Genomic DNA, 24,084 nt, shown 5'->3' with positions numbered 1-24,084 from the left:
CTTTTATAGGGCTTTTGCTTTCTTACAGGCCTGACAATTTGGAAAATTCAAGTTGAAAGTGCCTCCCTGAACATTTCATGGGCAGGGGAGCAGACCCAGCTCCTCAGGTGCTGGCCACAGCTCCTCCACAGCTACCAGGGCAAGAAAGCAGTGGCCCTAATCCCACAGCTCTTCCCCCCACAGCCTCCCTCTCCTGGCAACCTGATTCCAGAACATGGCAGGGCTGACCCTACACTGCCTAAAATACCAGCCAGGGAGCAGGGGCTGCAAGGCCATTGGCACACTCAGGGCCCTGCCACCTCTCTGCAGGATACCCTTTGATCCCAGGCTGTATCTAGGAGTCAGTCACTTCACTATCAAATACATTCCCTTGTGTTTTTCCTATCTGTTCAGTATTTGTCCTGATTCCTGCACTGTCCCTCGTGCTTGCTGCCATACTGTCAGCCTTTTGTGTTGCATCTCTCCTGTCCCTAGTGGAAGTCCTCTACAAATACCAAAAAAAAGACCAATCATAACTTGAGATCTGAAACTAAAATTGAAAAAAAAAAAAAAAAATTTAATAGAGGCAATATTTTGCTGAGTTTCCACCCAGCTCCACATACATTGCCCCAGAGCTCTGTACTGAGAGGAGCCTGGCGCCTGTGTTCCCAGAGTTCTCTGGTCATCTGAATTTCTTTTTTCTAGCTTGGTCTCTTCCCTACCTCTGCATTAGATTAACACCTCCAGAAGTGAAGCCTCTACATCTCTGAAGGCACTTAGCAGGGATGTCCCTACAGTCACAGCTTTCCAGAAGCTGGAGGAGGAGGTTGTGCAAAGCTCTGCACTCAACTGCAGTGAGCAGATAACATCAAAAGTACAAGTAAAGGTTCAAATAAGGATTATGCATCTCATTCACATTGACTGGATATTCCTGTTGTGCTTTTAAAGGACAAGTTGAAGTGAGCAGTACACGTTGGAAGTCTGCATGCTGTGGTGTAAACTGAGACCAGCACTGCCTGCTGCAGAATGGGGAGAGCCCTGGTGTGCAAGAGAGGTGTTTCTATGTTCCACTCTGCTCCTGGCTCCCACTCTGAAAATGTCTTTGTGAAAAAAAATTGTGTTAACATCTTGAACACTGCTTGCATCTCAGGCTGATGAGGTATCTCTCTAAGGCAGAGGTTTGCTCTTAAGATACTTATTTGTATTTTGTATGCATCAAAAGATGGCTATTTTAAGATGTGTGTTTGAGTTGATTCTATCTTCATTTATGCTAACTTGTTTTCAGATGAGGACTTTGTTTCAAGGCACTGGTTGTATTGTACTTTCCCTGTGGCTCATTATGGTGTTTTTTCCTTCTTTTTCTCTGTTGCCCTTGTCCACCACTCACCAGTTACAAACTTGCATTTTTATTGGATCTGACTATCAACTGAAGACTTGAAACAATCATGCACAGTCTTGGTTCCTTTTTTTTTTTTTTTTTTTTGCTTTAGCTAATCAGACAAATTATAGCCCCCATAGTCCAGGAAGTATAGTGCTCAGGTCCCCAGGGAGAAAATCTTTAGCTACTGCTTCACTGCTGTGAATCAAGCAGCTAATTCACAATGCCTCTGTGATGTTCACACACCTGAGGGGATAAAAAACCCAAACCTGCTGCTCTCACCCACTGGTCTATGTGTACCTGCACTGCCTGTTCTTCCAAGGACCAGCAGAACTATTGCAACAGTGCTGATATGCCATTTACAGTAGTCGTTTTGAGAAAATACACAGAACACACAGACAACTGGACAACTGACACGGGATGGAGCAGAAGGCTCAGGCAAGCAAAGTACTGGGACTTCCACCGAGCCTCTTTTATAAGAAATAATGTTACAGCTGAATTTGAAGTAGCCTCTTCTCCTGGCTGCAGATCTGAATGTCCTCCAGTGATGCAACCAGCCTTGGCATTGCTGCCTCATTACCTACCACACAAGTGCTCACATCCACAAGGAGGGTCCATACAGGTGTGGTTCTCCTCCCAGTTCCAACACAGCTTCCATCCCTACCCTTCTAATTAGTGACATGGTTTCCAAGCTTCTCTATCAGATTTAGTACACCATCATGTCAGCTATCAGAAATAAATGATCAGCAAGTCCCCAGGCGCCTCAGTTGAATACCACAGTGCCAAACACCTTACTTTGTCTGGCATGAATTAACTTTCATCAAGTGACAATTTATCTAGCAGATACATCACTAAGTTTATACATTAAAGAATTTTATATATAGAATACTGCAAAAACACAGTAAGTCTGAATTTTGCCCAGTGCTGCTCAGGAAGGTCCCTTCTCTCCCAAGCGTCAAGAAAAATCAATCTCTTCTTCATACTCTAGTCAAGGCAAGACTGAGACTTCTTATTGCTTCTCCTCCTTCTGATCCCCTGGGCTTCCAGAACCTTCTCGTTCAGAGGCCATCTGCAAAAGAGTTGGTTAATTAGTTGCAGTAACAATATGCTTCTCCCAGGCCTTTTTTTCCCAGCCAGCTGCTCAGGTTAGTTCTAGACCTAAGCACCTTCTTTCAGTGATTGTCCACTGCAGAGTGGATCTGCTAAGAGGGAGGAAATTATCTCCCCATTATTCACATCTTCCCAGTGGATGTGACAAGCTTACATTGCAGCACTGAACATTTTCAGTCTAATATCAGAAAAGCAGCTTTCTATCAGGAGATCTTAGCACCAAAGTCACCCAGGCAGAAAGTGCCACTTCCATCCTGGAGACTCCCTTGGGCAGGTGAAGGACACATCTCAAACGAGATGGAGAAGAAAGCCCTGGCCTTCTACTGTAGTTTGAGACAGACTGAACATGAAACCTGTCACACAATCATCCTTCAAGTCCAGACATTACTTCTTTAGGACTCCACATACCTAAGGCAAAGCCTTGTCCGTGCTCTCCTTGATGCTCCTTGAAGAGCTTCCAGCACTTTTCTATACAACACTGTACAGAACTGTGCAGACCCTGTGGCAGGATGGCCAAGACCTTCAGACCTTCACCTCCACCCAGCTCCCTAGAGCAAGTGTCACCATTCCAAGGGAGCTGCACCAAGACTCAGTGCCACCTCCAAGCACAGCTCTTACCTGAATGTTTGCTGTCCCCACTCACCCCTGCCCCCCTGAGGGATATAAAAATGGCAATGACCATGAACCTACCTTCTTGTATGCCATTTCGAAGAGCTTCAGGGAAGCCTGCTGCAGGCTGGTTGCTGCCTGCCTGATGTTTTCTCCTGTTTCAGTATCCTTACGAGCCAGAAGGTCCCTCACTTTAGCAATTTCTTCCCTTAATTTGTTGCACTGCGAACAAATCACAGACAAATACAATGAAATCCTGCACTCTGTTCCTTTAGAATCTCATTCCTGTCATTTACCTCACCAGTCAAACCACTTTTTTTTCCCAGAAGCTATGAAGTTCAGTGTCAAGCTGAGCCATAAAGTCTGCAGACTAGGATTGTCCCCAGTAGGCACCTGTGCACTTCACTGAATGTGCCACAGTTGGCACCAAGGACACACCTTGTTTGCACTCAGAGCAGAGGCACCAAAGATGGAAAGCTCTGCAGCCAAGGATGAGAGCTGTTCTCCCTGGCACACCTCTCCAGTCAGACAGTCACCCCAGGAGCCAGGGGAAAGGCAAAAGCAAGCTGGTTTTCATCTAGACTGAAGGCATGTTGAAAAGCCAACAAATTAGGCTGCTTGCCACCCAGTTTAGTCCCTTTGCTGCATGAGGGAGAAGGAGCAGAGAGGGAAACCAGAGCAACACTCCCAGGCCCTGAAGTCACCTGTCAAACCTTCCCCCAGTCTGGCAGAAGCAGGGTGACTGGGGACAGTGCTTGCTCAGCAGTGTTTGCAGTCACAGTGTGGGCAGAGCATTCTTTCAGAAACCCCCAGGAAGGGGAAGGGGGTCCACATCTTTTGAATCAGGCCACCACCTCCACCCAGGCCCTGCTGCTTCCCACAGCTTGCAAGGAACAAGGCTTTAGGCTCTCAGAGAACTCCAGGATTGTAATCCCCAACAACCAGCCAATAACCATCCTAGAGCTGGGCTGACAAAACAGCATTTAATGAACTGGCCACAGGCTACTTGGCAATGAAATACAACCCTGTCCCCTCCAACCTCTTGCAGAGGAAACCTTTTATTCTGCATTCAAGGGTTGCTCATTTGAAGATAGTGCAATTTGTTTTAAACTCTGCTTTTGAAAATTGTAATACAGAAACTAATCTGTCACTTAGTGGGGCAGAAAAAAGCACTCCTTTGATACTAAATATCCACTTCACTCAAGAGAGAGAAGAAAAACTGCAGTAAAGTGGATACAGTCATTTTCACTGCCTCTTCCTCCTCAAGGTTTTGAGTGCTGGGTTTGTAGTAGGAGGCTGCTGAGTCTGCACAGCAACTTTGCTTCTGTCCCTCTGCTGAAACTGACAGGCACTGACTGCAACCTCCTGCTGGAAAAGCAGAACTCTCCTCTCACAGAAGCCACAACATAGTTTTTATCAAACCACCACAAGGCCAAATCAAGGACATAATGCAGGCAGAAACCATTCACTGACAGCTTCCCAGGTTCTTACATCTCCATATTGCCATGTTCATCCCACTCATCAAGTGAACACCAGAAGAGTTGGTGACTGTGCCACCTTTCTGCAGCATGGAAATCCACATGGAGCTGCTGGGCAGAGCCAGCCATGAGTTCAGTGAGGCTCTGAGTAAGGCCATAGCAAGGAATCTTGCCTCTTTTACTGTGACAGGATCAAAACCCACTTACCTCATCTGCTGGCAGCTGATCCTTGTACTCCTCCATCTTAGACTCTGTATCATGGATGACACCCTCAGCCATGTTGACAGCTTCCACACGTTCCTGGGGGAGAGAGCTCGTAAGGGCCTGCTGCATGCACCACACCAGGTGTGTGCCTATCAACTAGCAGCTGATGTTTCCTTCCTCAAACTGCCAAATTCCATTTCCTCCACTCAGGGTCCTTCTTAACAGCAAGGTCGGGGAAGAAGAAATGCAAGCAAACAATTTCTACAAGTGTTCTGGCACAAGAAAGCCCAACCAGGCAGCCCTCGTGCCTTCACGCCCCAGCACACTTCCCTGGAATCAGATTTAACCAGCACTGCACTACTGCTGGCACACTGAAAGGGTCAGCAACTGCAGAGACAGTCAGCTCTCTCTTTAGAAAGGAACAGATCTTATGGAAAACATTCTAAAGCTTCTTCAGTAACAAGGGCACCAGAGACAACTGTAACACTGGGCTGTTTTACTCTGTCCCCTCATTACAAATGCCCATAGCACCTCCTTTCTTACTCTTTTCTCTTTTGTCTCTCTTCACAGGGCCAGGTTAATCACTAAATGTAAATGCCTACCCGTGTGTTCTGTGTGTTCAGTAAAGTTATGGAGTTGCACTCGATACTGTTTGCTTTACTTTGTCCTGGTGGGATCCAACAAGAACCTCCACATTTCCAGTGTCTGGAACATGACACAGGGAAAGCTGATGACAAACACTGTAATTTCTACACTGGGCCTCTGCTCTTTCTGGGATGTCAAACTTCACAGCAGGATGCTGAGTCCACTAGAGCAGTAACTGTTTATGCTTTCATGCTACTGCCATGGCAGTAAAACCATTATCAGAAACAAGTAACGAGGGATTTTTGACAGTGACAGTTACACAAGTTAAGTAGGAAGAAATGTTCATAAAACAACCTAAACAGCTTCACCTGATAGGTCCCTGGAGAGAAATGAGTCCTTCAGGGCTACCACAGGGAAGAATTCACTCAGTGATCTGAGATACAAAGTGAGGCAACAGGAAGAAGTTTCCAGTGGAGCCTCTTCAGGTTCTAGGCCACCACCCACACTTCAAGAAAATGATGTGGTTATTTAAACAGTGGGGCTCTCAGACCAAGATCCTCACAGCTTCTCCATCTAACCTCCAAATGCTAACAAGCCAATGCTTCATGGCTCTAGAACTTCTGAGGCATGGGGATGCTGCTTCACATGAATTTATCCCATACATTCTCTCCTTTAGTCCTCTTCTGATCCCTTACAGTACTGAGGGTGAGATTTACAGCACTGCCTGAACACCTGACAGGTTTCTACACACCAGGAAGACACAAAGTGGATATATTCAGTGTGCCAGGTTCAGCAATTGGTAATTCCACACTAGTGCCATCTCCCAGAGCAGGCCTCCACTGTCTCTGCCTAGAAATCAATGGTTTATATTCAGCAGCATAATTCATTAGTAGTAACCTCATTACACCAATTAGTTCCAGCCATTAGTCCTGTGTATATCATAGGTTCAGTCACTTGGCCATGGCATGTGTCCATCCTTTTTTGACAAAGTCAGTGAGGGTTTCCAACACCTCCTGAGGGCTCCCCCTGTGCTGAGAGCAGACACAGCTCAGGTGATTACAGCAGTCAGGAAGCCACAGGGAGATTTAAAGCACTACAGGAAGCAAGTTATGAAGGAGGAGGCTGATGTGCAGCACTGCTTGGCAAGTTCTATCAATTAAGCTTTAAAACAAACTCAGAGAAAGCAGCTTAAGCATCTGTGTATGCTTCCATTATATGGAAGATCCCTGTGAGCCCCCAGCTGTGGTGGGTCAGCTTTAAACTACAGCCAAGGTAACAGGCAGCTGGACAGCTGAGCACAGACAGTGTTGAGCATGGATGACAAAAAGTGTAAACAGAGCTGCAGAGCTCTTTACTCGTGAGGCAGATGACTCTGCTAACTGCTGCCTCCACATCCCAGTAACTCTTCAGGCTGGAATGAAAATGCTGGTCCCTCAGGGCAAATTATTCAACCCAAACTCAAGATCCAGATGCTTCTGGCAGCTTTGGACAGTAAACTACACATAAGAAGCCAGCAGATATCTGAGTAGCTGCACAAGCAAACAGCTCCAGACTGGACAGACCAGAACCTGCAGATACTCCCAAGGTGGGAACACAAAAAGGGGCAGTAACCAGCAGGTAACACCAGCCAGAGGACACCAGAGTGGTCACTTTACCTTTCTTCTCCTGTCTTCCTCTGCGTACTTCTCTGCATTCTTCACCATGTTCTCAATTTCATCTTTGCTAAGCCCACCAGAAGACTGGATAACAACTGCATTAGAAAAAACATGAATAAAGAATGTGCTCTCATATTGCAGGAGAGGATTATTTCCCAAATGCCCTCAATGGCAGCAGTATAGCTCAGGGAGTCTAGTCCTGTGAAGCCCCCCATGGGCAGTACAAAGGCAGCTGGCAGGCTTTGAAGAGGCAGTGATGCTGCTGGGAAGATAAAAAGCCCAACAACTCAAACCTATGAACACCCCAAGCTCTGCCTGACACTCCCTGGCCACTGGGCAGCAAGTCACTTGGACCATTATTCAGTTACTCCTCATGGAAAGAAAACATGCACACAAAGTCCCCAACCTAAAGGTGCATTTTGAACACAAAACATTTAACAAACAAACCAACCCCAAACCAAAGGGAAAAAAAACCCAAAACCACAAAAACAAAAAATCCCAACCAAACAGCAAAAACAATCCCTCCCCCCCCCAAAAAAAAAAAGCCATCAGGCTAACAGAGAGTTCTGTGTGTTTACAGAGGCTTTAAAAATTAAATTTCAGGTCAATTGTCCCTTTCCCTATTTCACTCTGCAGTGACCCCTCTGCCTTCCTTTCCAGAGAAGACACTTGGACTAAGAAGACTTCAGCTGCAGCAAGAGATTGCCTGTGTCATCCTTATCCTTAATCAAGTAGCATGTGTCACAGTCCCACACCCAGATGGTGGGAGGCCCAGCAGGGCAGCACTTCACTACCTCTGGAGTCACCCAGTACCACCCCCAATGCCCAGCATGCTCTGGCACCTTCAGTGCTCCACACTCCTCCTCCTCACCCCAGCAGCATCCCAGAGCACTTACTCTGCTGCTCCCGCCCGGTGCCTTTGTCCTTGGCTGACACGTGGACAATCCCATTTGCATCAATGTCAAAAGTGACCTCGATCTGGGGCACCCCCCGTGGTGCTGGAGGAATCCCCACCTGGGAATGAGAAGGGATGAGCCATTAGCTCCCATGCTCAGGGCACCAGGCTCCACTGCTGGGCAACGTTGTCTTAGTGATCCCTCCGTTCAATCAATTTGTAACAAACCCTCAAGAGTCCCCTAAATGTCTGTTAGCATCATGTGGTCATTTAACAGGTTCTGCACAGAGCTAATGGGCAGAAACCTCGAGAGGTGGGCCCTGAAGCTTGGTTTGGAGGTGAAACTCGTTCTGCTTTACTGCTACAGAAGATACCTTCCTCTCCAGGACAAGGCAGGATGCTCCATTTCTTCAGTTCTGGACATGACTAGACTCCCTCTGAGGCTCATGTATAAAAAGGAGTAACAGGCAGTACAGTTTCTCTCAAAAATACAAAAGGCAAAACCTTTCCCCTTCTGGATGGCTCTCCCTAGCAACAGCAAGTTTGGCAAACAGGTATAAAGGTGCCAAACTTCACCAAATTCTGCACAGGGAGCAGGTTAGGCAGCTACACAGGTGAAGCCCTGGAGCACACGTGCAGGTTGGGTGGAGTCTGTTCCATGTCTTGTCTTTGCAAGACCAGAAGAAAGGCCCTCAGTCAGCTTCCCTGGTTCTACAGAGCTCTTTTTGCTCTTTGTGTCCAGCAGTGGAGAAGGCTGATCAAGCCCTAAAGCTCCAGTAACCTCAGTGCCACAGAAGACTGCTCAGAAACTCTTGAGCTCCACTCAGCTGCCACTGAAAGGCTGTTCCAGAATTTGGCTGTGCCTTTAGACTGCTTTTCCACTGCAAACTGGGTCAGATGTCTGCTGTAAGATGATTCCCTCCCCTACAACACTGTCATCAGGGGTCAAATGAAATGGAAAAGGCTTTTAAACTTCCCAAGCAAGGTCAAGTCTAAGGTCATGAACAACTGAGTAGCCAACATACCAATGTGAACTGGCCAAGAAGTTTGTTGTCACTGGCCATCTCTCTCTCTCCCTGGCACACTTTAATCTCCACTTGAGTCTGCCCATCAGCAGCTGTAGAAAATACCTGTGCAAAAAGGAAGAGCAAGTTACTGGATAGCTAGTAAACTGTAGACGTGGTTACCAGCTGACTTAAAAACAAGGAAAAGAATGAAGAGAAGCTACTTTGAAGAGATAAAGCCCCATTAAATGCTTGTCAATACCCTAAGACTAACAACAGCCAAGCTCCCTGGCATCTCATCCTATATGCACTTCAGCAGATGAAAACTGGCCATGCCACACACCAGCAGCTCCAGTGGCCACCAGCCACAGGGGCACAACTTTTCCTCCTGACTCCTGCCGCAAGCCCCCACCCCAGAGAGAACAAGCAAGGGAAAGAAAAGTTCATCTCCAAGGCTAGCAGGGCCCTGAAACACAGGAAAAAATAAATACATCACCCCTTCCAAGGTAAGGTGCCCAAGAAAGGTGGTCTCAGGTAAGTGTGGTGCTCAGTTTCAAAAGGTCTCCACACAATTCTTCTTCAGAATGAAGTGTTGCTAGTAACATCATGGCACTCACACTGCACTCATAGCCAGGCCACAGACATCCTGGGGTATCTGGGCACACATTAATAAAACTTATCTCCTCTTTTGGGCACACTAATCATGACCAGAGCTACTGAGTGGCTGGTATCAGCTCTGGTTTCTATGCTGCTTTTCCTTGCAAGATGAGGAAGAGAGACAACTATCTCCTTGGGTGCTTGGGGTTGCCTTCACTGGCTGTTTGGGACCACCACAATAAACCCACCCATCTGGAGCTGATCTGTACCTGGCTCTTCTTGGTTGGGATGGTAGTATTCCTGTTGATGAGCTTTGTGAAGACACCTCCCAGGGTCTCAATCCCCAAGGAGAGGGGAGTTACATCCAGCAGCAGGACATCAGTAACATCACCAGCTAACACACCACCTTGAATAGCTGCACCAATTGCAACAGCTTCATCAGGATTAACTGCTTTGCTAGGAGCACGGCCAAACAATTCCTGTACAGTCTGCTGCACCTGGAGAGAAAGCACAGCTCAGACTCAGAACCAAGCCTTTCCATCCAGCACTGAGCCCACAAGAACATGCCAGCCCTGGCTAGAAGTCTGGATCTTTGTTCTCCTGCTGCTATGTAACCCTGTAGCACAACAGAAACATTGAGCTTCAAGCCTCTGACTGCTCCAGAATTCCCCATCCTCCAAGTAGCCTGTTAAATGCACTCATTTCACTCTAAACAACCCCTTCTCTGGAGGCTTTCTTGCCATCACATTTACCAGCTGCAAGTCAACCTCCATAAGTCCTTTCCCACTCAGATGAGATCACCCTATGCCCATCAAGTCAAGGACTGCTCCCTGGGAACTTGTGCCAGCCACGACTGGGCAGAACAGAGCAGCTGTGAGGGCAGAGAGCAGGGGAGAAGAAAAACTCCAAAGCAGGACAGCTCATCTTGTTTGTGAGTAATAAAACAAAAAAAGATGTGGGACTTCTTTCCCCACTCACAGCTTCCCTTCTCCATGAGCACACCCCCCAGGGACACACCAGCACGGGTGAGGGTGATCTGCCCAGAAAACCATGTCCTGAGCAAACACCCAACTCCTCTGCACTTCACAAAGCAACACCTGTGTGTTCACTATGCAGAAAGACACTTCCTGTACAAGCATGTAATCAGCTGCAGGCCTCTCCCTCTGGAGGTGTATTTTACACTACAAAAGTAACATGACTTCTAACCACCCCCTGTATGTTTCCTAGAGCTACCTGAGTGCCCTAAAGGAGACAAGTTTCCTCCTAGCAGGGTGACATGAACACAGCAACAGACTTGAGGGAAGGCTCTGGGATGGTGGCAACCTACAGCCACTGGTCTCAGAGCCAGAGCTGTAACCACAGGAGCTCAGAAATGTACTATGTACATACTTAAAGCTACAAATGAGAGATGTTACAAAGAGGGTATAAAAAAAGGTAGAATAATACAAAACAAAAATCAATATTTAAGTACTGACTCCCACCCCCAAAGGATTTATAGTGTTTCAGAAAGGGCTTCCCCACTATAGCAGCTTTTCACCACTTGTTCCCTAGCTAACCAAACCATTTTTCCTTTACCCAGCTGGTAGAGCATGGACTGTGGGGAGGCACAGCACAGTGGCTTCATTTGAGCTTTGGCCAGAGCAGCAGCTTCTGTTTATCTTGTTGCTTTGGTTCCCCTGCCTACATGACCTTCTGCACTCTCATGTCAACTCCAGCCATCAGGCTCATCTGCACTTCAGGCAGAAAAAAAACAAAAAACCCACCAGCAAACCCCAAATCAGTCCCAAGCAGGACCGTGTACACACCTAGGAATGTACACATCCTAGGAAACACTGAACAAATCCATAATTTTAACACTAAACAAACAGCCCAAGCCTGACTGATGGCTGTGGAAGGAAACCTTGCTGAACTCTTTAGAACAGGACAAGCTGTACCCCAGAAAAGAGCAGCGTGCAGACCTGTTCAGCTCCAGCTTCAAGGGAGCCACGCAGCAGCCTGCACTGGTAGTGACAAGAACAGCAGATCAGCAGCAGACAGTGGCTACCCTGCATGACCATGCACAGCATGGCTTCCAGGTTACCTGTTGGTGCTCACTGCCAGGTAACACAAGGGGCAGGTGTTAGGTAAGGAGTGCTGTGAACAGCCTGTTAAATATGCCTGACAACACCCAGCCTCACACAGGGGAAGACATCCACCAGCAGGCAAAGAACACTGGTGGGTTATTGTATGGGGAAAAGACCCTGTGTAGCTCAACAATGCTGCTCAGGTTTGGTCTGTACCAGAAAGTCAGGTTGAATTTTCAAGTGATACCTCACACTTGTCCTTGCAAAAGACAAAACTGTGCAGAACACAAACTCAGCTCCAACCTCCTGAGCTCATTAAAACAGGGAGTCCCTTGCCACTGCTTTCATGTGCCTTCTTTTACATGTCTGCTCTGGTCCTGGCAGGCCTTCAGATGCTGAAATGTTGGAAGTTACCAGGCTCCCAGCTTCCCATCCCAGCTCACCCCTAACCCAGCTGGCTGGCCCAGCTCTGCCCCTGACACACTCATCTCATACCTTGGGCATTCTGGTCATGCCACCAACCAGGATGACTTCACCAATGTCACTCTTGGTGACTTCAGCATCCTGCATGGCTTTCTGGCAGGGTGCTATTGTCCTCTTGATCAGATCAGCCACAATGCCCTCGAACTGGGAGCGGCTCAGCTTCATGTTCAGGTGCTTTGGTCCAGAGGCATCCATAGTGAGGTATGGCAGGTTGATGTCAGTCTGCAGCCCAGAAACAGACATGGAGTGAACAGCAGGGATGGAAAACAAGGCAGCCAAGTACAGGTTTCAGATCAAGTGACAGGTTCTGTTCTGCCTGTACTGCTTGTTCAGCAGCCCAGCCCCTAAGTGGCAGCAGGCACTCTTTTGCTTGACATATCAGACAAGATCCAGGAAAATTGTTACCTATTTCATGGCTTCGACTGCTAAGATTCAATTTTAATACTGTAGCATTTTGGGGTCTTTTATTGTTAAGCATAACAATTTAATCTCTATTATAGCCAGGAGGAAAGAGCTGAAACATCAGAAGTGACACTCAATCCTCTCCCTTCACCACAACACAGAAGACCACTGAACTCAGGAGTTCCAAAAGATTTTGCCTAATAAAAAGCAAGTTCTGGCTTCACTGAAGGCAAGCTACCTGCAGGTAGTAACTTATGGCTGCTCTCTAAATGCAAACAACTCCTGTTCAGCAGCCCACCCATTGCCTTCTAACACAAAGATCAGGGCCAGGGACCATAATGCCCACTTCTCATGGCCAGTTAAAAGCACCTTTCAAATTCACACGTGGGATTTTTAAAGCAAATCTTATCCTGAAACCACCTCATTTCAAGTGCTGAGTCACGCTGACATCAAAAGACACAAATCAAAGCAATTAAAACCATTAATGCTTTAAGCTCTAGAGATTAAGTTTAAAGAACTAAACCCACGTTGTTACTGATAAGAGGAGTGCATTCACATTCTTAATAGCATGCTGAAAAATAGTAGGGGGAAAAAGCCCAAAGGGCCCAAAGCAAGCTGTTTTCCCTTCACTGCTCAAGAGTTAAGTAATTCATTTTTTTCCTGGTATGAACAGATTACATGCCAGCTCCTGAGCTAGTAAAACACAGCCTGCCATGTCTCTGGCACAACTTTGCATCCACTGTCACAGGCCTAAACTCCTTACTATGAGCTCCCCACTAGCCAACAAAAAGACCACCATAAAAAAAAAAAAAAAAAAAACAAACAACCAAAACTGTGTTTATTCAAAACCCATAAACTGGCAGAGACCTTAGAGACTACTATGTAATTGACCTTAATTTCACTTAGGCAAGATTATTACACCCCCACCTTGGTGCTTCTCCAGCTCCTTATTCAGCAGTGAATAAAGGACATGCTTGAATGCATTAAGAAGGTGGAAAAAATAAAAGGGAGTATATGTTGCTTCCCTAGGCAAATAAGCAAAGATTCTTTGTAGAAATTATTTCTTGTTGTTAGATAAATTAACTGTTAGAGCAGCTGTTAGAATGAGTAACACCAAGGTTTGGGAACTGCTTGCACAAAGCCATGAGAGCTTCCACAATGCTGGCTGCAGCTGTGTTCCTGAAACCCATCACACCTCTGAAATATGTAAGGTGCTCACACTTCCTGCAGGATGAGAAGACAGAGCCAGAAAAAGGCAAACTCCAGCACCCACCAACTCTCTTGGCTTCAAACAATCACTTGTGCTTCTGAAGTCCTGCTAAGGGACTTTCTGATACAGTGATATCTGGGTACACAAAAGCTGCTTCTGCCACCACAAGGAAAAACCCTGCCACTTTAGAGAGCTTTGTAAACAAAAACAATACAAAACTCCGTGGATGAAAATAATTACTGGATTGCTTTGAACCCAGCCACCTACCTGCACCGAGGATGAAAGCTCACACTTGGCCTTCTCTGAAGCTTCTCTTACCCTCTGCAGGGCCATGTTGTCTTTAGTCAGGTCAACTCCCATCTAAGAGACAAACAACCCAGGTTAAGAGCCTCAGCTTTTGCCCAGGAATTACGTTTAGCTTTTCTTCATTGCAGTTCACCTTCCTACCACTCTTGAGTGTGAAGATACTTGGGAGAACCACAGCCTGATATGTGCACTTCTGACAATGGTATTTAGCATTTCAAAACCATCTGCTGGTCCTCTCTGCTCAAAAAGTCATTACACAGGGAGTAACCAATCAAAGCTTGGAAACACTGCTGCATTACAGAATACAAAGGGGAGCTGAAATTACACTGTAGTTTCTTGCAGCCAACCCTGCACTGCATGCACCTGTGCTGATATGTTCAATTGGACCACAGATTTTTAATATTAAAAGTAAGCAGACTGCCTGGTAACAATCCTGCTACACCAGAGGGAAACAGACAGTAGTCCTGCTAGCCTAAGTCTTCCACAAGGGGAACATTCCACCGCAGGAAAGTAAGTGCCTGAACTGGAAGCCAGGCTAACAGGTGTTCAATACTCTTAAATTTCAACTGTGCTATAGATAGCAGGTTCTAAAATTTAAAAAAAATCCTGTTCTTCTATAAAAGTTAAGGAAGGTTGAAAATAGTGTGAGACAAGCTTTAATTCTGATGAGATACCTTACCTCTTTCTTGAACTCTTTAACAATATACTGTAGCAAAGCCTGGTCAAAATCTTCTCCACCTAAGAAAGTGTCTCCATTGGTGGACTTCACCTCAAAGACTCCCTTCTGGATTTCCAGAACAGAAATATCAAAAGTGCCACCACCCAGATCGTAGACTGCAATACTGAAAGATGCAGAAAAACATCATTTTCTCAACAACTTTTTGTGGCTCCACAATCATCTCCTCAGCATGCAGAATTTGTGTTGCTGTCTCCAAGAAGTTAAAAGCCTCTAAAGGATGCAGTGAACAAACTACAAAGTGTCAGCATTCCTTGAGCGCCCTGAGTACACCTGGAAGGCTTCTGTGAAAGATGTGCTGCATGGTGCTCAGCCTTGCCCCTTACAGAGGGGGCAGTTCCTTCTTCAGAAAAGACAGAGCCCCAGTGACAAGGGCAGACACCATTATTATTTCATAGCACTGTACTCTACCTCAGAAATACCAAATGTTAACAACAAAACTTGCATTTATGTAATGATTTGTGTCAGCAACAGAAAGCCTGAACACAGCCAGGAAAGAAGATACAAGCTGTGGATCCCAGGAACCAAACCTCAGCACTCCAGCACTGATGGTGACAGCCTCTCAGCCACACCTACCACTGGGGAAGATAATTCAATTGACTCTCAGCTTTGACAATTAAATTGTAGCTGCAAGTTATGAACTCCCTTTCTTTAAGAGGCATGATTGGCACAGAACAGAGGTGAGGTTACAGAGCACTGACTCAAGGCTGTGACTCCTTTGGCAGAATTCCAACCAACGACTTTAGAAAACCAAAAAGCAGAAGCAGCATTTGCAAAGCAAATCACAGGCTGCTTATTTGAAAGGGCTGGATTTAGGAATGGGCACTTACACTTTGTCTTCAGATTTGTCCAGACCATAAGCAAGTGCAGCTGCTGTTGGTTCATTAATCACCCTCAAAACATTCAAGCCAGCAATCTGCCCAGCATCTTTTGTAGCCTGAGGGGAAAAAAAAACAACAACAAAACCAGGAAGAGCACTAAGTACTGAGAGAAGCTCAACACAATCTTATTAAGTCCAAAAAAATCTTCCAGCTTGGTGAATACCTGTCGCTGAGAATCATTGAAGTAAGCAGGGACTGTGATCACAGCATTCTTTGCTGAATGTCCCAGGTAATTTTCTGGAGGAAGAATGAGAGAAAACAAAGTTATCTTTGGAAGGGATAAGAAATAATGTTATTACATGGAGTCTGAAATCAGTAAGGACTGAACACAGGCTTGCTGCTCAAGGACCTGCTGCTTTCTGCCAAAATGCAGAGGGAGCTGTGCAGAAATCAAGGCCTTCCACATCACATGGAACAGTTTGCAGACTTCTGACAGAACAGCAAAGCACTTCCACCCCTCAATCAGTGCCTGGATGTTGCTAGTGAGTGAGAATTCACCAGACAGCTTGTACTCAGTGAGACTGAAGCTGTTTTCCCTTTCTTTGGAGGGTTCCACGTGTGATGCACTTAAAACTTACTCACTACTGTCCTGCTGATAGAGCCTGCTGTAGGTAACATTCCTAGGGTATAACTCAAGTATGTAAACCAACTTATAAGCCTTTGAGTCAGGAGATTGCTGCACCCCAATTTAAGGTCACAAACTTGATTTAGTCAGGGAAGGATGTCATCAAATGCAGAACCAGACCAGCTGAAAACAATATGCCTGATGGAGTGAGAAGGCACAGAGGATTTATACCTATGCATTAGCCTGACACAGACCTTACACACTGCATTACTCTGTGGTGTTTGCACTCCAGATCACTCTGGAGCCCTGCTTAGGGCAGAGGAACACCATCCTCTGAGCCAATCACAGCTGGATGCTCACATACTCTTACTTCACTCCTGGGTGGAGCTTTAGCAAGTGTCCAACACTGAAGAAAAATAATCTTTGAATGAAGGTTCAGCAACAACCTTCAGTGCTGCCCTCCAAACACAAACCACTGGATACAAAATGTTTACCAAATGAGGCTGTGGGAGGCAGCTACTGACTATTATCTCTACATATTGTACTCAGTTTCCCTAGAAACCACATTAGTCTTTGAGAAGGTGAGAAAAAGAAACAAAAAATTCTCCAGGCCAATGGGTATCTTCCCCTAGTGAATGCTCACCAGTTGCTACTGGCTGTGGAGTTAGTCATTCAGCCCAACAGCAAGGCCCCTGAACACTCCCTTTCTTGCTCTGTGTCCTGCAGTTAGGCAGGAACCAAGTCACTCCAAGGTCTGTGCTCAGCTGCAGCTAACAAGGAAAAGGACCTCCCCCTTCTGCAGAAGTGTGCACTCAATTAAATTATAATTCAATATCAACTCAGACAGCATTCAATTTTGGCAAGAGAATGTTCTAAATGAAGCACTATCAAAGATCCCAGGCTGAGGCAGGCACTGAGGCTTCACCCCATCCCACCACTGCACCCTTCCAGGATCAGCCCCACACAAGGATTCCCTCCCACATGAGGATTCCTGTACCAAAAAAGTCCCTGTGGCTGCTGCACATCCAAGTACCATGGCCCAACACCAAGGTCACACCTGTGACACCTGGCAAAGACCAAACTGTACCAACCTGCAGTTTCCTTCATCTTCATGAGCACAAAAGCACCGATCTGGCTTGGAGAATAGAGTTTTCCATGAGCCTCCACCCAGGCATCCCCGTTGGAGGCACGGACGATCTTAAATGGAACGTTCTTACTGAAAAACAGAAGAATTCCCCACTTGGTCCCTGTGCCAGCACAAAGCCCCACAATTACCATCAGCAGATGAACACGTGTGAGTTTTAGACAGAGAACATTAAACTTCCCAACACCAGTCTCAGCTCTGGGGAATCCCAGAGTCCCTCACTGCTGCTGTTAATCATTGTGGACCCTGGCTGCCTTCTCTGCACTCAGCCCTGGTGAGGTTACAGCCCAAGTATTGTGTTCAGTGCTGGGCACCACAGCACAAGAAAGGCTCAGGGGAGATCCTACTGCTCTCTACAGCTACCTGGAGGAAGGCTGTAGAAAGGCCCACACTGGTCTCCTCTCCTAAGTAACTAGCGATAGGGCAAGAGGAAACAGACTTAAGTTGTGCCAGGGGAGGTTTAAGACGTGTATTAGGAAAAATGTCTTCACTAAAGTGTGGTGAGACACTGTAATGGGCTGCCCAGGGAGGAGGTGGGGTCACCATCCCTGGAGGTGTTCAGGAAGCGTTTTGATGATTTAGTGATTCTAATCTGTAGGAGATGATTTACTGATTGTGGTAGTTGGATTATGGTCGGACTTGATCTTGAGAGTCTTTTCCAACCTTAATAATTCCATGAAAACCTTAAAAAGTTCAGTGACAGCACAGAAAACACAGCTTGGTTTGGCTCTCACACCAGCAGCAATTCCACTCCGAGACAGGGGGACGCGAGCAGTTCACCCAGAGAGAGGAGAGGGCTGTGCTTCCAGACCCCAGGCTTTGCAGAGGTGCACTCCTCAGGCTCCTGCTCCCCTCCCCACTTACACGTCCTTCTTCACCTCGGCGTCGTCGTAGCGCCGCCCGATGAGGCGCTTGGTGGCGTAGAAGGTGTTGTGGGGGTTGGTGACCGACTGGCGCTTGGCCGGCATCCCCACCAGCCGCTCGCCCTCCGCCGTGAACGCCACCACCGAGGGGGTTGTCCTGGCACCTTCAGAGTTCTCCAGCACCTAGGGGAAGATGTGACAGGATGCCATCACAGCCACTGCCTGAGACACCCAACTCTTCCTGCAAGATGGTCTTTTGTGGAGAGGTTTAGTATGGAGGCATGGCTCACAGAACGTGCCATGAGACAGATGAGCAGAGACTGGTAAGAACTCAGTACATCTAACAGAACCCAGTAATACCATGATCTTTGCAGAGAAAGAGTCTGACTAAGCATTGATAAGAGTTTAGCAGATCATAAGCATAGATGAGAGTTTAGCAGGTCATAGGCATAGATAAGACTTTAACAGATCATAAACATAGACAAGAATATAGCAAGGTAAAAGATAAGAGGATGTCCACCATTGTTTTCGAGCTAACCAATGATGAGCTCAGGCTCTGGAATATGCATCAGCTAATTATGGAGCATATAAAAGATCACGTCTGGAAAATAAAGTTGGAGACATATCCTCAAACACGTGTACGTGTCGTTTGTCCCCCGCCGTCTTCGACAGTCTTTTTTTATTTTATATTTTTTTAACTTACTTTTGCTTGTTTCCCTTCCATGACGGCCACGCAGGAGTTTGTGGTACCCAGATCGATGCCAATAACAGCTCCTTTGATTGCTTGGGAGCTGGAAAGCAAAGCAGGGGGAAATAAAATCACTGCTGCAGGAAAATACTCAAGAGATAGCAAAAAAAAAAAAAAAAAAGGTTCCTATCCTGAAGGCAGCTCAAGGTGCTTCTTTCCCACCAGATGGTGTTCTGACCTACAGGACCTCTAACTTCAAACACTTGAATTTCACCTTGTTCCTCAGATCACCAACACCCTCACCAGACCATTTACAGATAAACCCTTATTTACACAAATAACACATTATTCCTCACCAGAATTATCTGTATGAGGTGTATTCTCCACATCTCTCTACCCTTTTCCATAAAACAAACTGGTTACTCATCCTGCCCCTACACACACGTTTCCTCTACTTGCCCTGGGTTATTTCTGATGTTCAAACATGTTTGGTAACACCCACCTGGAATCAAAATGCTAATAATAAATTGTACTTGTTTATTTGTCACTGCTCAGCAGGAAGAGAAAGGCAACACATGCAGGGATATCCCGAGCCAGGGATAACCAGGCTCTTGATCTGAGGAGCAAAAGGAACTCTGACACTCAGGAATCTCTGTGCTAACCCCAGCTGGGCAGCTTCTCTCTCAGAAACACATTTCCCACTCTGCATCAGTGACCCTGTCACACAACTAACAGCTGCCCTCTTCCCACTGTGTAAAGAAACAAGTGATTAAAAAGCATTAAATGTTTGGAATAAACTTAATCTGTGACCAAACAGAGCCACACATCTCTCCTGCTTTGTGCCAGTGTAAACACCAATTTTTTTAACTGCAGCAATCCATATTTTGTAGGCACTGCTGATGGGAATGGGGGAACAACTCCTGAAGCTCCCTTGGGGGAAAAAAAAAACAAAACAGAGAGATGAAAACAGCCTTAAAAGAGTGACACATAAAGGTCCTTGTTTGATGCTGCTGCCTTGCTCCATCTCTGACTCCAATAATTCTGATATCAGGAGAAGATCAAACACAAGTGTCCAACAGCACAAAACAAGGAAATACTTACGCATATTTTCTGCTGGATGCTGCTCTGAGAACATTCTGACTGAGGCCATTCCAGAATGTCTATAAAATAAAAACATCCCAACGAACACTTAAGTTTTAAACACTTTCATAATTGATCTTCAAGCCACTTTCAGACAAGTTCTGACGTGACCCAGCCCTGCTGTGGTGTTAGGTTTTTCATAACTTCAGTGTAAATTAGGAAAGAATTTGAGAAAGAGTCATATTGCTGTAGAGAACAAATTACTACCTGACTAACATGGCATAACCCTGCTGAGCACTGCCAGAGCTAAGCTCTTTCCCTCAGACACAACAGCCTCTGAACATACTACCAGAAAAAAGGCATTTCAGTAACTCTGAGCTTTCAGCAGATAAACATTAACCCCACTCCTCAAATGATTTACTCTATCTCCCCAAGAACCTACAGTCCCGATTCCACAGCAACTCGTTCAGTTTTTTGCAGTGGGCACAACCTCACACGTGCAATTCAGCATCCCGGAGAGCTCTGAGCAACATTCTGCCTTTGCCTTGAGAAGCACCTTAACGCCAGCAAGGCCACACCCAGAAGCCAAAATTTAGTTAGCTCCTCAAGGCGCCTTCCTAATTAACTTCCCACTTCCTCAGGACACTTTCCCAACCTGCCCTGAGCTCAGACGGGGACTGGAGGGAGCACCCGCACCAACAACACCCCGAGAACAGCCCCGGGGGTGCGCAGCACACTGCCGCTGCACCCGCCTCTTCCCCCGCCCGGCCTCTTCCTGCACCCCTCCTGCCATTACCGCTTTTCCTCATCACTTCCACCAAATCCTCCCGATGCACCCACCAGCCAGCGGCCCGGGCCCGCGGCCCCCCCATCCTCCCCGCAGTCACCATCCCCCCCCACGCCGCCATCTCCCCCCCGGCCTTCCCGCCTTTCCTCCGTCCCCTCAGCGCCACCGACGCACCAGGCCTACTCCGTTCCACCCTCTCCTCAGCGCCGCCGCCCCCCTAGGCCTGCCCCGTCCCTCCGGATCCCCCCGGGCCTGCTCCGTCCCCCCCGGGCCTGCTCCGTCCCCTCTGAGCCTGCCCCGTCCCCCCAGCGCCACCGCCACCGCCCCCCGTGCCCTCCCGCCCTCACCTGTACCGGGCCGGGGGGCGCGGGGGCGGCTCGGGGCAGGAGCAGCGGGAGGCGGGCGGCGGCGCGGCGGGCGCTGATCATGGCGGATCGGATCGGGTCGGGCCGGACCGGACCGGGCTGCGCGCGGCTCTTCTGGAAATCTCCACCCACGTGGGCACCGGGAGGGGGGCGCGGGGGGAAAGAGGCAGAGGGAGGCGCAGGACCCCCGACGCGGGCTGCCCGGACGACCGCCTGATCGTTCCGCTGGCTTTCAGCACTCCGCTCGGACACCGGCGCGGCGCCGCGCTGCCTTCCCGAGCGCGTGAGGGAACCCGCTGCCTCGGCCGGGTGCGAGATGGTGCGGGGTGGGGCGACGAAAGGGCGCGGTGCACACCGGCACGGCCCCGGGCAGCCCGGGCCAAGCAGAGGCCTCGCACTCAAGGTCGGACAGGAGAAAGCGCAGGGCGATTGCAGGGGCCTTGCGTCAGGCCCTGCGGCGCGCGTGCGCAGGAGGCGGAGCAACGCGCAGAGAGCGCGCATGCGCAGTAGAGCGAGGGGCGGCACCGGGGGGGCGGGGCGGCACCGGGGGGGCGGGGCGGCACCGGGGGGGCGGGGCGGCACCGGGGGGGCGGGGCGGCACCGGGGGGGCGGGGCGGCACCGGGGGGGCGGGGCGGCACCGGGGGGGCGGGGCGGCACCGGGGGGGCGGGGCGGCACCGGGGGGGCGGGGCGGCACCGGGGGGGCGGGGCGGCACCGGGGGGGCGGGGCGGCACCGGGGGGGCGGGGCGGCACCGGGGGGGCGGGGCGGCAGCGGTGCCAATGGCCCGGGAGGAGCCCCCAGACCACACCCCCAGGCGTATCCGGGGCTTCCCGGTGCACGGCCGGGCCTGCGCGCACCTCCCGCCCCTCGCTCCCCACCAAAGCTCTCCGGGCCCCTGGCGGCACCGCGCACCCCCGGGAAAAGCCCGGGGAGGGTTCGGCTCGCTCTGCCTCTCGCTGCCCGGGCGGGTCGGGCTGTGGAACCACCGAGCTCCTGTCAGCCCCACCGACACACCCCGGTTCCAACCCCAGCGTCACCGGGTTAGCCTAACCCCGGGCAGCCGCTCGGTCCAATTCTCCTGTTCGGCCCACCACAGCCTCACCGCCTCCCGCGGGCATCCCTGGCGAGGGCTGGGCTGGTCCGGTCCGGTCCGGAGGGGAGGTACCGCTGGCACCCTCGTTCCTGTCCAGCAAGGGGCAGCATCCCGCCGCGCTGCGGCTGCTCCTGAGGAGGCTCCCGACAGCTCCCAGGATGAGCAGCACAGCGCTGGGAAGCGGCTCCGGGCAGGGACAGGGGGCCCGTCCCGCAGCCCCCCGGGGGCAGCAGGAGCCCCTCAGCCAGAGACCCCTCTGCTCCAGCAGCCTCTGCGGGGCCGGCACAAACCAGAGGAAACTCCCGGAAAGTCACAAAATCTCCCCCCAGCTGCTGGGATGTCACGGGCTGGCACCTCAGGGTCCGGCTGACTTGAGGGGTCTGCCCGAGGGTCACTCTCCAGGCAACGAGGACCATCAGAGAATGGGTTGGGTTGGAAGGGACCTCCCCAGTCCCCCTGCTGTCACAGGGACACCCTCACCAGCTCAGGGTGCTCAGAGCATCCTCAAGCCTCACCTTGAGCATCTCCAGGGATGAGGCCTCAACCACCCCCCCCCGGGCACCCTGTGCCATGGTTCCACTGCCCTCAGGGTAAAGGAGTTTTTCCTAACATCCAACCTAAATCTGCTTGTCTCTACTTTAAACCCACTGCCCCTTTGTCCTACCACTACAAGTCCTTGCAAACAGCCTCTCTGCAGCCTTCCTGTAGCCCCTTCAGGTACTGGAAGGGGGAGAGCTTAATAAAGCCCATTTTAATGTAGCTCAGGCCAATGGCTTGTAAAGAACAATAATTTGGTTCTCTTATTCTAGAGAGCTAAAAGTATGGAATTCTAAGCTGCAAAAGAATTTTGCACAGCAGTAATGTAGCACTGAAGGGTGAAATAAACGGTGAGATGAGAATTTGCATGGGATACTGGGATTCTCCCAAAATTATCCAGCACAAACACTCTGGGGCCATTTCTCACAAGTTTAAGTAATCTGTGTCACTTTTATAGGACCCTGTGAAAGACCAACACGAACTCAGCTCCTGAACTTCAATCTTCTTGCCTTCTGTTTACTAAAAGCCACAGCCTGGGGCCTCACCTTGCCCTTGGTATGGCTGCCCTCAGCTGCACCCCTCAGTGTCCTTTGCACCTTCTGCTCCCTCCCTCCACACACCAGTCCCTCACAAGGGGTCTGCCTCCCGTTCCTCTCTGCTCCCTAAACCTGCCGTGCAGCCACTGGTGTGCAAGAGATCCAGGGTGCTGGCTTCAGTGCCCCAGAGGTGCTCTGCACCAGGCAGGATTGGCCCTTGGGCCTTCCTGGGGAAAGGGGAAATCCTGTGAGGGGCTGGTGGGGAGGGGGTGCAGGGCAAGGGGACACCATTCCTCTCCAACCCCCTGCAGCAGTACCTGACAAAAATGCAAGCAGCTCCAGTTTACTGGGAGAAGCACATTGGAGACATGTGCCAGTGCTGAGGGAGCTCTGCACTATCTTCTCCACCTTCACTCTTTCCCAGCAGTAGGGATTTGGGGGCAGCTCCTGCTCTCCCAGCTCCATCAGAGTCAGACCCAGTGATGGCTTTTGGTGGCCCGATGTGAAAGGGCTTCTGAGGCAGGTGCCAGAGCAGTGCCACTCCAGTCTCTCTGCTGCTCCTCCAGGTGAAGCCTGATGGAGAAAACAGAGACAGCTCAGACACAGCATGGCCCCAGCCTGCACCCCGAGTCAGGGTGAGCCACAAACCCAGCCCCATCAGGCTGGGAGGAGAAAGTCATTGAAACTCAGGGATCTCCCCAAATACTTAGGGAGGGGTTTGTGGAGGCAGTGAGAAGGCAGCAGGAAACCTTCCCCGTTGTAGGGCTGGAAGGGATGCAGGCTTTTCTCTTTGGCTTGGGTATTTAATAGTTCACCCACACACACGGACCACCAGCCCATCTAGGTAATC

At 49.2% G+C, this 24,084-nt stretch overlaps 1 protein-coding gene and 1 non-coding gene across 2 annotated transcripts; both read right to left on the bottom strand.

Annotated features, from left to right (window-relative positions):
* Positions 1–1,778: 1,778 nt before the first annotated feature.
* HSPA9 (heat shock protein family A (Hsp70) member 9) lies at positions 1,779–21,569 on the bottom strand. The gene is made up of 17 exons (XM_071759266.1): positions 21,050–21,569; positions 19,937–19,995; positions 18,851–18,938; positions 18,149–18,330; positions 17,232–17,356; positions 15,739–15,812; positions 15,525–15,631; positions 14,638–14,800; positions 13,920–14,012; positions 12,053–12,262; positions 9,764–9,991; positions 8,919–9,023; positions 7,895–8,012; positions 6,999–7,093; positions 4,762–4,854; positions 3,158–3,298; positions 1,779–2,426 (listed from the first exon to the last, which is right to left on the bottom strand). Exons 1-17 carry the CDS (start codon positions 21,566–21,568, stop codon positions 2,367–2,369), a joined length of 2,460 nt encoding a protein of 819 aa, XP_071615367.1. The 5' UTR covers position 21,569; the 3' UTR covers positions 1,779–2,366.
* On the bottom strand, positions 9,440–9,510 carry LOC139803315 (small nucleolar RNA SNORD63). The gene has a single exon (XR_011728966.1). It is a non-coding gene; the product is annotated as a small nucleolar RNA SNORD63 (small nucleolar RNA).
* Positions 21,570–24,084: the final 2,515 nt, after the last annotated feature.

This window comes from Heliangelus exortis, chromosome 15 (genome assembly GCF_036169615.1).
Source record: "Heliangelus exortis chromosome 15, bHelExo1.hap1, whole genome shotgun sequence".
Taxonomy (NCBI): Eukaryota; Metazoa; Chordata; class Aves; order Apodiformes; family Trochilidae; genus Heliangelus; species Heliangelus exortis.
This window is presented reverse-complemented; position numbering and strand designations above follow the sequence as displayed.